Here is a 13,882-nt window from a genome sequence, read left to right on the forward strand (position 1 = left end):
GCTCCGGGAGCTCTCATCACTGACTATGTCCCCGGGACAGCCACGCCAGCGAGCGTCATCCCCAGCAGATGCCGAGCACAGCTCTGGCCACGCTGCCTGGCTCAGCCTGGCCTCAGCAGTGGCAGGGCAGGGAGCGGCCAGCCCCGAACACCACCGCATGCTTCCAGCTTGGGGGTGGAGGTGTGCAATGTCCCCCAGGATGCCATACCTGGAACGGGTGCTCTCAGAGCTCCTCCTCGAAGGGCCTTTTAGAATCACTGCCGAACTGTCCCAGGAGGGGCTGGGGCCTCTGTGATGTAAGGGGTGCCCAGTGAGCCGCACCCAGATTCCTCAGACTGCAGGCCCGCCCTCATTCCCAGAGACACCGGCTGGGGCACCAGCCCGCCAGCAGGAGACCCACAGAGCGGTGGATCCCGAGCCCCATCTCCTCCACCTGACCCACCCAGCCACACCTGGTGGGCCTCAGGAGACATATGAGGGGCTCCATGTGTCACGGAGGGAGATGGGGACAGAGGTCATAAACCATCAGGCTAAATCTCAGAATGTTCATCAGTGCCCACCCTCAGGGAGGCGACAGGAGTCAACATGCCAGGAGACACCCTTGATGTCCCCAGAGGGCTTCACTTTGACACTTTCATTCATGGAGCAGAAGTTGGAGGCCACGGCTTACCAAGAAGGCTGAATCGTGGGGCCAGGGCTTACTGGCTCCCCAGTGTCATCAGGGGTGGCACGCTGGGCAATGCCTTGCAGGAGTTAGGGCTCCTAAGCCCAACGTTCCACTGAAGCTGATAGTTTTTGTTAGGTCAACAACCACCCTGGGGGTAGGTGTGTCAGGGAGGGGCTGACTTCTCCAACAGCATCTTTCAAAGGGGGACGCAGTGAATCGACTCCAGAATCTGGGCTCAGAACACCAAGGGGCTCAGAGTGCCCCTGGAGGGGAGTATCCTGTAAGATGAAGCCACCCTGTCGAGTGGTAGGTTTGGAAGAGGTATTCTGGCCTGGAGAATTCCATGGACTGTATAGTCCATGGGATTCAAAGAGTCGGACACGACTGAGGGACTTTCACTTTTCACTTTGGAAGTGGTATATATGGTTTCCCTGGTGGTTGAGATGGTGAAGAATCTGCCTGCAATGCAGGAGACCCAGGTTCGATCCCTGAGTTGGGAAGATCCCCTGGAGAAGGGAATGGCAACCCACTCCAGTATTCTTGCCTGGAGAATCCCATGGACAGAGGAGCCGGGCGGGCAATAGTCCATGGGGTCGTCAGACATGACTGAGCAAGTAACTTTGAAAGAGGTATAGAGGGGCAGGTGGTCATCAACCTGTTTCCAGCGTGCCCTGAACCCCACCCCGCCTCCCGCCTCTGCCATCCTGGGACGTGCCTCCCTGCTTCACCAGGGTCCAAAGGCCATGTAGATTCACTCCAATGTCCCCAGATGGTCAGGGTCACGGAAGTGTGACCACCCTGGAGAGAAGATCCTCCTAGTACCTTTGCCAGAGTGTCCACCACGCTCACCAGCGGCTGCTTCGCAGGATACTTGGCCATGTCCCATTCGAAGTGGGTCACAAAGGACGTTAGGTCAACTGCAAGAGACAGACACATCTCAGCAGACAGTGGGCTTCCCGTCTCTCCTGAGACCCAGGTGCCATGCCCGGGCCAGTGTCCCCACTTAAGCCAAGGAATTAGAGAAACTGAAGGACAGGCTCGGGGCTCCCTCCTCTCTGGGAGAGCAGAGGCTGGGCCAGCCACCAGCCAGGCCCGCAGGCAGCTCCTAAGCCCCTCAGAAAAGCTCACCACAGTCCCTGGGATGCTGTAAGGGTGAGCTCCTGTGCCCAAGCTCGAACCCAGACAGCTGCCCCAGAGCTCTGCATGAGAGGCCCTGCCTTCGCAGGAGGTGAACCCTGAGTCAGGAGAAACTCAGACACTGGGAGAATTCCCCGCGCTTTCCAATAGGTTCGGCCATGCCCCCTGCTGAGTTATTGGCTTGAAGTACCCCAAAAGCATGCCAGAGAGCCCTGAGCCACCCCCCGCAAACCACACAGCCTGTCACGGGTGCCAGCTGCCCAGCAGATGAGCAATCTTCCTGCCTCCCATGCCCAGCGCTAGACAGGCCAGCGCCACACACATCTGCTTTAACGAAGGCATTTTCAACATTAGCAAAATGCTAGTGTTCGTGTATGTGCTCTTCACCACTTGGCACTGACGTGCTTTTGTCAGAGTGTTTCCTTTGTATAACGTCTATAGTCAGAAGAACAAATCAGTGTCTTTTCAACAAGTTTCCTTTTTTCCCTCATTTTCTTCAAAAGCAAACTAAACCTTGCATGCCCAGGGTGTTTGCGATTGTTCTAACGAGCTGAGAGCAGAGAAGGGGCTTGGAGGTCAGTGCTGGGGGCGGAGGGGCACGGAAACATGTTAGTAACCACCCTGTTTGCACCTCAGTCTCCCTACCTGAGCGGTGGGGGCACGGGGGGAAGTCTCTCAAGGGCCCACTCTCCTCAGGGGAGGGCCCGCACTCCTCTAAGGTGCTACCTGGGGGCCAGCTGCAGGTTACACCCCAGTCGGTCACCCCTTCAGTGTATGACGTGCTAAGGGGGCCCCCGAATTCCTCGAAGCCAGCAAGAAGGGCCTGGATTCTCACCCCAGGTTATGTGGACGTAAGCCTTTCCCAGCCTACCCTCACACAGATGGAAAGGGACTGGCCACCGTCCCTCGACATTCAGGCACTGTGACCGAAGGCCAGCCCGCTACCATGCTGGGGTCGGCAGGCCACAGCCCGCTCTCCCTCAGTCTCCTGGGAACGCGGGTCTAAGCTGATACCCCAGTGAGATGTGTGACGTGAGGAGGGCAGGACTGCAGGAGGAGGGGAGAGCCAGCACCTGCCTCCTGCCCTGAGGGCTGGGGGGCTCGGAGAGCTTTGAGGAGACCCTGTATTCACATGGGTCCTGAGGGGACCAGAGGGTTTGCCACGTGGCCAGTGAAGGAGGGGGCTGGGTGTTGACCAGATGGACTGGCCAACGTCACTTTCTGGGCACGGGGAATCCCTGGGTTAAGCTGATGGGCTGGAAGGAGCGGGGTCAGGTCACGTCTGCACCTTCTCCTGCGGCAATCAAGACTCCGGTCCCATTTACTGAGCCCCTCGTGCGTGCCAGGAGTTGGGCACGCATCCCTCCAACCCCAACAGCAGAGCTGAAAGCTCAGCAAAGCAGGTCCAGACGCAAGCCTCCAGGGGCCGCATAGCCAGGCGAGCACACTCGTGTCCCGAGCGGTCGTCTAAGGTTGGCAAGAGAGAAGGAAAAGCTTGGGGGCCCAAGCCCTGCAGGTGGAGGCAGGAGGTCAGCTTAACAGGACACAGGGACAGTGACCCCAGGGCAAAATGGAGCCTGGGGGGACACTTGGATTTCCAGGTTGCGTGGGGGCATGAAAGACAGGGACATTCACTCAGCCAGGCAGCCAGGAGGTGGCAGCCTGGGCCAGAGTAGAGGCGAGAGGAGACGGGCTCAGCTTGAGAAGAGCCTGAGTCGGACACTTGGGGCTGACAAGTCCCCACGGAGCAGATGGAAATGAAGTGGGGCTCGGGGGAGGGAAGAGGTCTGCGAGCAGAGCTGTTAGACGGGCCTTAACATAAGGATGGCTTCCCTGGTGGCTCAGATGGTAAAAACGTCTGCCTACAATGTGGGAGACCTACAATTCGGTCCCTGGGTCGGGAAGATCCCCTGGAGAAGGAATGGCAACCCACTCAGGTACTCTTGCCTTGAAAATCCCATGGACGGAGGAGCCTGTTAGGCTACAGTCCTTGGGGGTCACAAAGAATCGGACACGACAAAGCAACTTCACTAACTCACTCAACATAAGGATGACGATGCTGGTGACGACTTTCACAGCCAGCTGACCCTGGTTGGTGTTTCACCCTGGCCTGGATGCATGAACTATTGGATTGGCCAGAAAGCCCATTTGAGTTTTTCCATAAGAGGATACCAAAATGCTTGAACGAACTTTTTGGCCAACCCGCTATTTCAGTTAATTTACTTTTCAACCCTATTGGGTCTTATCATTATCTCCAGCTTAGAGATAAGGAAACTCTGGCACAGAGTAAGTCATGTAACCTCCACCAGAAAAGGAGACGAGGAACGTGGAGCTGGGGGTGGGGGGTGCTCCTTCTCTGCCCCACCCTTGGGCAGGTGAGGCAGTGGCGGAGGCAGCGGGGGGATGTGGGGGGGACACAGGGAAATTGTCATGGGTTGGCGCCTTCCTGAGAACCACACGCCAATATATCTGGTCTCGGGACTTAGAGAGGTCCTTCAGATTCCAAGAGCTCCCCTTGTGGCTCAGCTGGTAAAGAATCCGCCTGCAATGCAGGAAACCTGGGTTCGATTTCTGGGTTGGGAAGATCTTCTGGAGAAGGGAAAGGCTACCCACTCCAGTATTGTGGCCTGGAGAATTCCAGGGACTGTATAGTCTGTGGGGTGGCAGAGAGTCGGACACGACTGAGCGACTTTCACTTTCAGATTCCAATGGTGTTGAGATTGCCGAGACCACCCCTGAGGCACCAAAGGTGAAGTACTGACCCAGTGAACTAAGTGCCCTTAGAAGGAGACACCAGAGAGCCACCCCCACCCCTGCCCCATCCTGTGTGTGTTCTCCCACCAAGGAAGGGATGTGTGAACACACAGCAAAGGAGGCAGGTTCTCATCAGGAACCAAACCTGCCATCACCCTGACCCTGAATTTCCAGCCTCCAGAGATAAATGTCCGCGGTTTAAGCTCCAGTCTGGGTATTTTGATATGGTAGCCTGAGCTGACTCATATGGGATTTTGGTGCTAATTTGGTATTAATATGGATTGGGGGACTGCCACACTAGGGCAGGGAGGTGACTTTGCAGGGAGGATCCAGGCCTGTGAGGAGCTGAATTAAGGTCTGGATGATGGCAGGGGCATGGTCAGTGGCAGAACCGAAGGTCACAAAGGACTTGTCTGTGTCAGTGGTCACCCTTGATGCTGCTACTGAACCCTACTGTGGGCCAGGCACTGGACAGGCATGATGGTCACACAGCTCCCATGCTGGTCGCTTGCTGCCTGGTGGGAGCCACCAACACCTCCCCGCCACAAGAGACCAGGAAACATCCCCCTAGGCCGATGCCAGGCAGATTTGTCCCCTTCTGGCGATCCCCACCACTGGCCCCTCCAGACCCCGTGGGCACACCACACCACCCAAGCCAAGCCACCCCCAGCCCCTCACTCTCCCTCTCACGGCTGCCCTTGTCCTAAACATCAGGATGGAGACCAAGTCCTGAAAGCCTGCCCAACCCTCCCTCCCCTTGCCAGCCAGAGCCTGTGGATGCTGGCCAACTCCTTCACACTAACGACGCCATACAACCATGGTTGATTCCCCTGCCCTTTCAGGCTCCTTGAGGGCAGTTGACTATCTCTGTGTCCCCAGAGCTCTGTGACAGTGTCCAGCAAGGGGCAAGTGCTTCATATGAGATTCTTCCTAATAACCCTGATTACTAGCCAGGTTGCTTAGAAGAGGTACCTTTCAGACAAGCTCTTGTCTCCATGTATTTTTACTTAACTCTGGGCTTTCCAGCATTCAGCCCAAAGAGAATGAATGCATCCTCCTGTCCACTAGAACGCCTATAATTCCTCTACGACTCAGCCCCTCTCCTCGTGAAGGCTCCCAAGCCCTTGGTTTCCATGACAGCACATGAGGCAGTGTGGGTCTGATCCCCAGACCGCGGGCTCCTGGAGGGCGATCATCTCTGGATGCCCAGAACCCAGCACAGTGCCTGGAGCTCAATGGCCAAGCGTGAGTATCTGATGAAGGAGGAGGGAAGATAAGGAGACGGTGACAAGCTCCCTGCTCCAGGGACCTCCGGGTTGTGACTGACTTCCTCCTCCGACATCGCCTCTTCCCATTCGGGAGCACCAGTTCCAGACACTGCGCCTTGTCCGGATCACGTAGACGAGGACCTTGCCCCTCACACACTGCCTTTGGTGACAGTGTGGTCCGAGGACGGTTCTCAGCCTTAGAAAGCGGCAGCCCCGGACCCTCTGGGTGCTCCCAAACCACACCCTCCTCTCTGCCTGCTTGTAATGACAGACTCCCCTCCCCTCCCGTCCCCTGGCTGAAATCCCAGAAGCCTGGCCTCCAGGAAGCAGTGCGTGCTTGGATCGAAGGCCTGTGAGGTCAAACCATGACCCAGGCGAGCTCACTTCGAATCAAAACACTCAAAACGCCCAGACAGCTGCCCTTGAGCAACAGTGATGTCATCCAAGAACCCAAACAAAGCCTTCCCGGCAGCAGAGGAACAAAGGACCAGTGACCACACCAACAGAGGCCAGACAGCCAGACGGACCATCAGGTGGTTCCGACCCTGCGGCTTCCAGGGCACGTTTGCTCAGCGCTGCTGCAATCACACACACCTGTGTCCTTCCCGCTTCAAGCGCAGCAAGAAGCAAAGAACAGACGGAAACAAAGTGCCCAGGCCGAGAACTATAAAGGGATTAAGTCCATAGAGGCAAGAAAACTAAGACCCAGGGAGGTGACTTGCCAAGGTCGCAAAGGGCCAAGGCTGACCGCTCCAAGGCCGGGGCTCCTGGCCCTCCAGGAAACATAGCCCAGAAGACCTGGGGGGTAACCTCAGAGATCAGATTAAAATCCCACCTGCTAGGAAAACCCTGAGTTCCTGCAGTTAATTCTATCACTAGCTTCCTGGGTACTCTCTAGAAGAAAAATAGTTCCTCGTCCATCTGAATAATATCAAGAAAGTTGAAAGTGTTAGTCGCTCAGTCGTGTCTGATTCTTTGCCACTCCATGGACTATAGCCCACCAGGCTCCGCTATCCACGGGATTCTCCAGGCAAGTGGGTTGCCATTCCCTTTTCCAGGCGATCTTTCTGACCCAGGGCTCCACCCTGGGTCTCCTACACTGCAGGGAGACTATCAGGAAAGCCTGAGACAAACTGACTCAAAGGTGTCTTGACTGCAGCAGTTTTCAGAGACTTTACTATGCTGCTGTGCATCACGAATGTCCAAGACGGGGCCATGAACGCTGCCCGAGGGTCCTTGACTTTTGTTTGCATAGGGCTGGGTACCGGACCAGCTTTGGAAAGTCATGGGGACCTGACTCCCAGGAGGCCTAGAGATAATGAAACAGATGGAAACAAATAACACTGAATTCTCTCCTCCTGAGAGGACACTGAGGATGGATACAATGTAATAATGGCACCTAATTTTAACTGAGGTGAATTTTGAATAGAATGTAAGCATTTTGATCATTATTGTCAAGTGAGCTCAAATTCTCAAATCCTCAGTTCAGTTCAGTCGCTTAGTTGTGTCCTACTCTTTGCCACCCCATGGACTGCAGCACACCAGGCCTCCCTGTTCATCACCAATTCCCAGAGTTTACTCAAACTCATGTCCATTGAGTTGGTGATGCCATCCAACCATCTCATCCTCTGCCGTCCCCTTCTCCTCCCGCCTTCAATCTTTCCCAGCATCAGGGTCTTTTCAAATGAGTCAGTTCTCAAATCCTCAAGACCAGGTTTTTCATCTAGAAAAGTAGTCCTAAGCCAGCATTTCCATCTAGGGCCCTATGAGTTACCTGCTGGGAAATAAGATCAGTTCATCAACTCAACAAAACATTTTTTTCTGATTAGCACACAGGCAAGGAATCTCAGTGTAATTAACAGATTGCATTTGGGAAGGCATTTTGGCGACTTCTGGTCTGCCAAGATTTGTATATGTCCTGCCTAATGGGATTTGCTGGTTTCAATTCCACCAGTCTGAGCAGGCTGGAGAAGAACCAATGCAAACGACGCCTTCTGATGGGGAAACCAGAAATGGCCTGTTTGAGCACAGAGGCTCTCCCAGGAGAGGCTCGAAGAGTGTATGAGAGTCCCCCATTGAGGACACACAAAGCTAAGCCTGGCATTTAAGGATGTCAGGCTCCACCCAACAGCCAGCCCTTGCAGGCAGGAGGATGCTGGGGACGGCCATCAAGGCAAGAAGCAAACCACAAGCACAAAGATGCCAAAGACAATACTGAACTCCAGGAGGCATGCAGTGCTGCTGGGGAGGCAGGGGAGATGCAAGGAAGAGGGGGAAGGGAAGAAACCGTTGCTGTCTGTGCTATATGGACACTGTGCCCAAGCCACGAGGCTGTCACTTGAGAAATCCGTCGTCACCTGGTCACTGTATCCCTACAACCAGACTGAGGTTCCACCTTCCCAGGGGCACGCGGGCGTCACACTGAACACACACACAGACAGCAAACAACACACAACCTACTCTTTAAATAATTCATTTTTTCTTTCAAACCTGCAACGTTAGAGGGTGGAGTCATTAGACTGCAATAACATACAAAACTAAGCTCTGATTTAGGAATACGAACATTTCCCTTTATCAGTTTAATCAAGCAAATGTAACGGTTTCCAAGGTTCCCAGATGGGAGCTCCCTAATGGTCCAGTGGATGGAACTCTGCCCTTCCACTGCAGAGGGCACGGGTTCGATTCCTGGTTGGGGAACTAAGATCCTGCATACCATGTGACAACCAAAAAAAGAAAAGGTTCCAAGGGGGAAAAGACATGAATATATATGTAATAAACTTATAATATTTATATATTTAAAATATTATATATGTGTGATTATGTATAATATTGTATTGTTGTAATATTGTACAATATTATATATGTATAATGTATGATATTAATAATATGTACTAAATGACATATTAAAAATAGAATATATGCTTTCATTTTCAGTATACTGATGCATAGACCCATGGGTTTAATTATCTCTACAGATATTGAAACATCTAATTCTAAGGTTCCCAAAGCCTCAGAGTTTTTGTCTTGCACATTTTAAGGGCACTCAAATTGTCTGTGCCCTAATACATGGACCAAAACATCCTTGGAATCTACAGGCTTATCCTATCAGTGTAGGAGACAGAAATTCCAAATGCAAACCCGCTACACAAAGTGTTTTTGGTCTAACCCTCATCTAATTACTGGGCACAGCAAAAGAATTCTGTTTGAGGCATTCCAGCCTCCTTTGGGGATAGGATTAAATCTGTTAGGGTGTGGGGATAGAAGGGAGGCTGACAGAGAAGGTGGGTGGGCCAACTAACCCCTAAACCCCATTGAATCCATTTTCATCTCAAATTTCACTGAGGAGTTCAGCTACAGGTAAGAAATGCCAGGTGCTTTAGAAATGAGACAGAAGGATTATAAGGGAGATTGGAGTCTTCCGAACAGCGGTGCCACTGTGCTCCAAGTGGCGTGGACAGTCTCTGCCTGGCGTGCCAGTTTGGAGCCTCCGTGGTGCCATGTCATTTCAGCCCTCCTGTGTGGCCACAGCTGGGACCACGAATGGACTAGAATAAGCTGGGAAAGGACCATTGTAAGTGCACTTCAGGGACCTACCTCCGTTGGCCAGAAGGTTCTCCTGGACCTTTCCCTTGGCGTCTTCCATCACTTCCACCACGCTCTGGGCCATTCTCCTTATGAGACTTTTGGGAAGGAATACAAAGCCAGTTAAGAGTGGAAAACTACCCGCAGAATGCTCTCCCCGCTGCTGGAGCCACCCTTTGGGGAACAACTTGGCAATATGTATGAAGAGACATAAAACGCGAACTGGTAATTGAACCAGTATTTCCACTTCTGAGAAACCATCTTAAGGAAATAGGACAAACAGAAAAAGCTTTCTGAATAAAAAGATGCTCTTTGCAGCAATGTTGCTGACAGCAAGGAACTGGAAACCACCGGATGGTCTGACAATAGACGATTGTTTAAGTAAATGATAGTGTACCCAGTTGAGGGATTATTAGCAGCCACTGAAAATAAGGTTTACAAAGAATTTCTAGGACTGTGGAACAAGACATGTATTATAATGTTACATGAAAAAAACCCACAAACTTATACAGACAGTATGGCTGCAGCTATGTGAAAATGTCCTTCCTACTTTACATATTTCCTATTATAATCCAGTATTGCTTTTATAAGGCTTCCCTGGTGGCTCAGTAGTAAAGAAACTGCCGGCCAATGCAGGTAGGTTCGATCCTTGGGTCAGGAAGATCCCCTTGAGAAGAAAACAGCGACCCACTCCAGTATTCTTGCCTGGAAAAACCCGTGGACAGAGGAGCATGGTGGGCTGTAATCCACAGGGTCAGAAAAGAGTCAAACACGACTTAGTGACTAAACAACCACAAACTGCTTTTATAATTAGAAAAGAAAAGTTCTTTAAGTCTTCAGAAAACATACTGAAGGCTCCAGAAAGTTTAAGAAAGGATAAGGAAGTAGGAGATTCAGCGGCATTCACATTTTCTCTGGCTCTGCCACCTGTATGATTTTTGGCCAAATGTATTTAATCTCTGTGATCCATAGTTCCCTTCTTTGTAAAATGGGATGATATCCATTTTGAGGAATTGTTATAAATATTAATAGAATAAGTGGCAAAGAGTGTTCGCTCCTGGAAGCCCATCAGTTAGAATTGCAGGAGGAAGCAGGCCGGTTGCATCAAAGTCTCCAACGATCCACATCTTTGCCTTGGGCCCTCTCTCTTGGTTCTCCTGGCTCCCAGGAGGGAGCGGCTGTTGGCGGGCAGGAGGAAGAGGTCCCTGAATTCCGAGTGGAGGATGACTCCCCAGCTGTGGCAGGCACTGGCCATGTGGCCACTCAGAGGATGGCCCAGGGGCCTAGGGTCCAAGACACAAAACTGAGGCAGAGGACACCGAAAGGCCCCAGGTTAAAGGAAGAGAGAGAGAGGAGGGAGGGGAAAAAAAGAACAGAGGAGTGGGGAAAGCAGCTCGCTTTGGTATCTAACCATTATCTGCTTGGGGCCAAAAAACTGATGAATACAAGGATAAAGTAATTAACCAAAAATGAACAACCACACTCTCCCTCCCAAAACCATGTTTCACACACTTCGCAGGTCAACATTTTCCTTTTGTTGACCACGTGCCAATTTCTATATCACTGTTATTGAATCATCACAAGAATTCTCGAAGATGGGGAGACTGAGGCCCAGAGTAGTATTAATAATTAATAATTTCCCTCCCAACTATACAGTCTGTCTGTGGGCCCCACAGCTCCAGGCCACCTGGGTTGAAAATCTCCACAGATGTTGGCATTTCTTAGGATAGTAGTTCTGCCTCTTCCTAAAGATAGCTGGGGCAAGGGACGGAGCTAATCTCATCCTGTTTCCTCGGCAACACGAGGATGACACCCCGCCTCTCACAGAGTTTGGAGCAGTGTATTAAAGAACCAGGCCCCTGGGCGTGTGTGATAAATACCTTCAGGTGTGCAGCCTGACGGAGACATTCAGGCTCCCTGCCCTCTGGCTCCCCAGGCGATTCAATAGGAGATGGGGGGACGTGAATCCGGTTCCCTCCCAGTTCCGTAACCCAATTCCTCTGGCCTCCTACGGCCTACAGGTGTGACAACATCCACCCTTCTACCTGGGTTTCTGAACCATTCCGTGTGCTTCTCCAACAGTCCTCACGCACTCACATGCCCCTTCCTGAAGAGTCTTTCCTCAAATTATCCTAATTGGAGTGTGTTTTCTGTTATTTTTTTAAATGTATTTAGTTTTGGTTGCAGTGGCTCTTGGTGGCTGCGTGCGGGTTTTCTCCAGTTGTGGCGAGAGGGGCCTGCTCCTCGTGGCAGGGTGCAGGCTTCTCATTGCGGTCACTTCTCTTACAGTGGAGCCCGGGCTCTAGGCACACAGGTTCAGAAGTCCTGGTGCACAGGCTTAGTTGCTCTGCGGCACGTGGACTCTTCCCAGACCAGGGATCGAACCTGTGTCCTTTGTATAAGCAGGTGGATTCTTATCCACCGTACCACCAGGGAAGTACCTCTTCTGTTATTTGTTAGAACCCTGATTCTATCAATTCATTTGTTCATTCACTCATTCATCTAGCAAATTCCAGACATTAACCAGCTATGTGCCAAGCATGCACTAGAGTGCTTGCTATGAATGCAGATGCTGTGAACGATACAACCCCTGCTCTCAGAGAACTTCTTTCTGATGCTGTCAAGGGTTCCTACTTATCATTATTATAGTGACAAGGCAGGTTGCTGTCTTTTATTATCATATCCTAGGTCATACTTTGAGTATTGTCCTTACAGGAGGGTTCTAACTCCAGCCCCAAGGGCAACATTTTGGTGCATAATAGCTGTTCAGGAAATGTTTGTTGAATGAACAAATGAATGTCAGAGCACCTAAATAACACACGGGGCTCCTTCTCAGTAGACCTAAAAGGAGAACCCACTTGCCATTCTGTTAATGACTATTTGCTGTTTCCAGTTCTAGCCTCTATGAAGTTTTTAACCATAACAAGTATGGTGGCACACCTGCCCCCAGGCATGTACACCACCATGGAACATTTCAAAATAGCATGGTCCAACGAAGCTTAACTGCTGGAAAAATTGCTTGTTGCACCTAACAAAAACGTCCCTGACTTAGCTGTGATCATTAACCACAGGCATCAGTGAACTACAGTATTGCTAAATCAGAACACTTTTCTCACGGAAAGGAATATGAGAGTCTAGATGTTGTTTTAAATTTTTTTTTTCATTATACAGTTTATTGTAAAACCTTAACATGCCATATTAGAGCTTCCTCATTCCTTTCATTAACTGTTAGCATTTAATTGCAAACATGAGTCATAACTAATTTGCTCTATTGAACATTTGGGTTGCTTATGCTTTGATGGATTTTGCAACAAAACACATACTTTGCCCATTTGTACAGGCACATAAGCAGAGACATCTCTGCTCACAAAGGTCTGTATAGACAAAGCTATGGTTTTTCCAGTAGTCATGTATGGATGTGAGAGCTGGACCATAAAGAAGGCTGAGCACCAACATATTGATACTTTTGCACTGTGGTGCTGGAGAAGACTCTTGAGAGTCCCTTGGACATCAAAGAGATCAAACCAGTCAATCCTAAAGGAAATCAGTTCTGAAGATTCATTGCAAGGACTGCTGTGGAAGCTAAAGCTCCAATCCTTTGGCTACCTGATGTGAAGAGTCGACTCACTGGAAAAGACCCTGATGCTGGGAAAGATGGAGGGCAGGAGGAGAAGGGGACAACAGAGAATGAGATAGTTGGATGGCCTCATCTACACAATGGACATGAGTTTGGGCACATTCCAGGAGATAGTGATGGACAGGGAAGCCCCCTGGAAGTCCATGGGGTTGCAAAGAGTCAGATGTGACTTAGCAACTGAACATATGTATAATAAACGACAAAAGAATAACTACTGGGATAAAGGGGGTGAGCAGTTAACGATGTTAACAGATGAGGCCAAATTATCCTTCAAGTATACAGAGCCAATGTACTGTCAAGCGCCTACCTCTGAAACCCTTGCCAACATGACAGATTATGTACCTTTTTAATCCCTGCCAATCAGACAGCTGAAAAATTCCATGTCACTGTTGCTCTGACTTGCATCTGTTTGATCATCGGTGAGGCTGGACAGCTTTTGATAGGTTTATTGACTCTACAAATGACTATTTTCTTCTGTTAATAGAGTGTTCACATCTTTTGCTGGTTTTTCTACTGGCTTCTACATTAAAAAAAAATTATTTATAAGGGCTCTTAGGTGTTTCAGGGACTCAATTCTTGAGACACTGTTTTGAGCTAGGTAACATCCCCATTTTAAAGATGAAAAAAATAGTACTTAGAGAGCTGAAAGGCACCTTATATGAGCTGTAAGTGTCAGAGCAGAAATTGATCCTAAATCTACATGACTCTAAAGCCATGCTCTTCAATGGTAGTCTGGCTAAACTAAACTAAAGCTAAACTCTGGCTCCTTCCTCTAAAATACTGGGCAAAAACTTATTCTAACCCATAAGGGAAGATGTATGCTGCTGCTGCTGCTGC

General features: G+C 50.5%; 1 protein-coding gene across 7 annotated transcripts in view; it reads right to left on the reverse strand.

The window, feature by feature from the left end:
• Positions 1-13,882, reverse strand: part of ATP6V1C2 (ATPase H+ transporting V1 subunit C2) — a 60,644-nt gene that overhangs the window by 19,411 nt on the left and 27,351 nt on the right. For all 7 annotated transcript variants that reach the window (XR_001918846.1, XM_018055658.1, XM_005687004.3 and 4 more), the window contains exons 4-5: positions 9,421-9,506; positions 1,490-1,584 (exon numbers count right to left, since the gene is read on the reverse strand). Coding sequence is in view for 6 of the 7 variants with exons in the window: in XM_018055658.1 (XP_017911147.1) it covers positions 1,490-1,584; positions 9,421-9,506 (181 nt within the window). In the remaining variant the exon portion in view is untranslated. The remainder of the gene's footprint in view (positions 1-1,489; positions 1,585-9,420; positions 9,507-13,882) is intronic.

This window comes from Capra hircus, chromosome 11 (genome assembly GCF_001704415.2).
Source record: "Capra hircus breed San Clemente chromosome 11, ASM170441v1, whole genome shotgun sequence".
NCBI classification, from domain to species: domain Eukaryota; kingdom Metazoa; phylum Chordata; class Mammalia; order Artiodactyla; family Bovidae; genus Capra; species Capra hircus.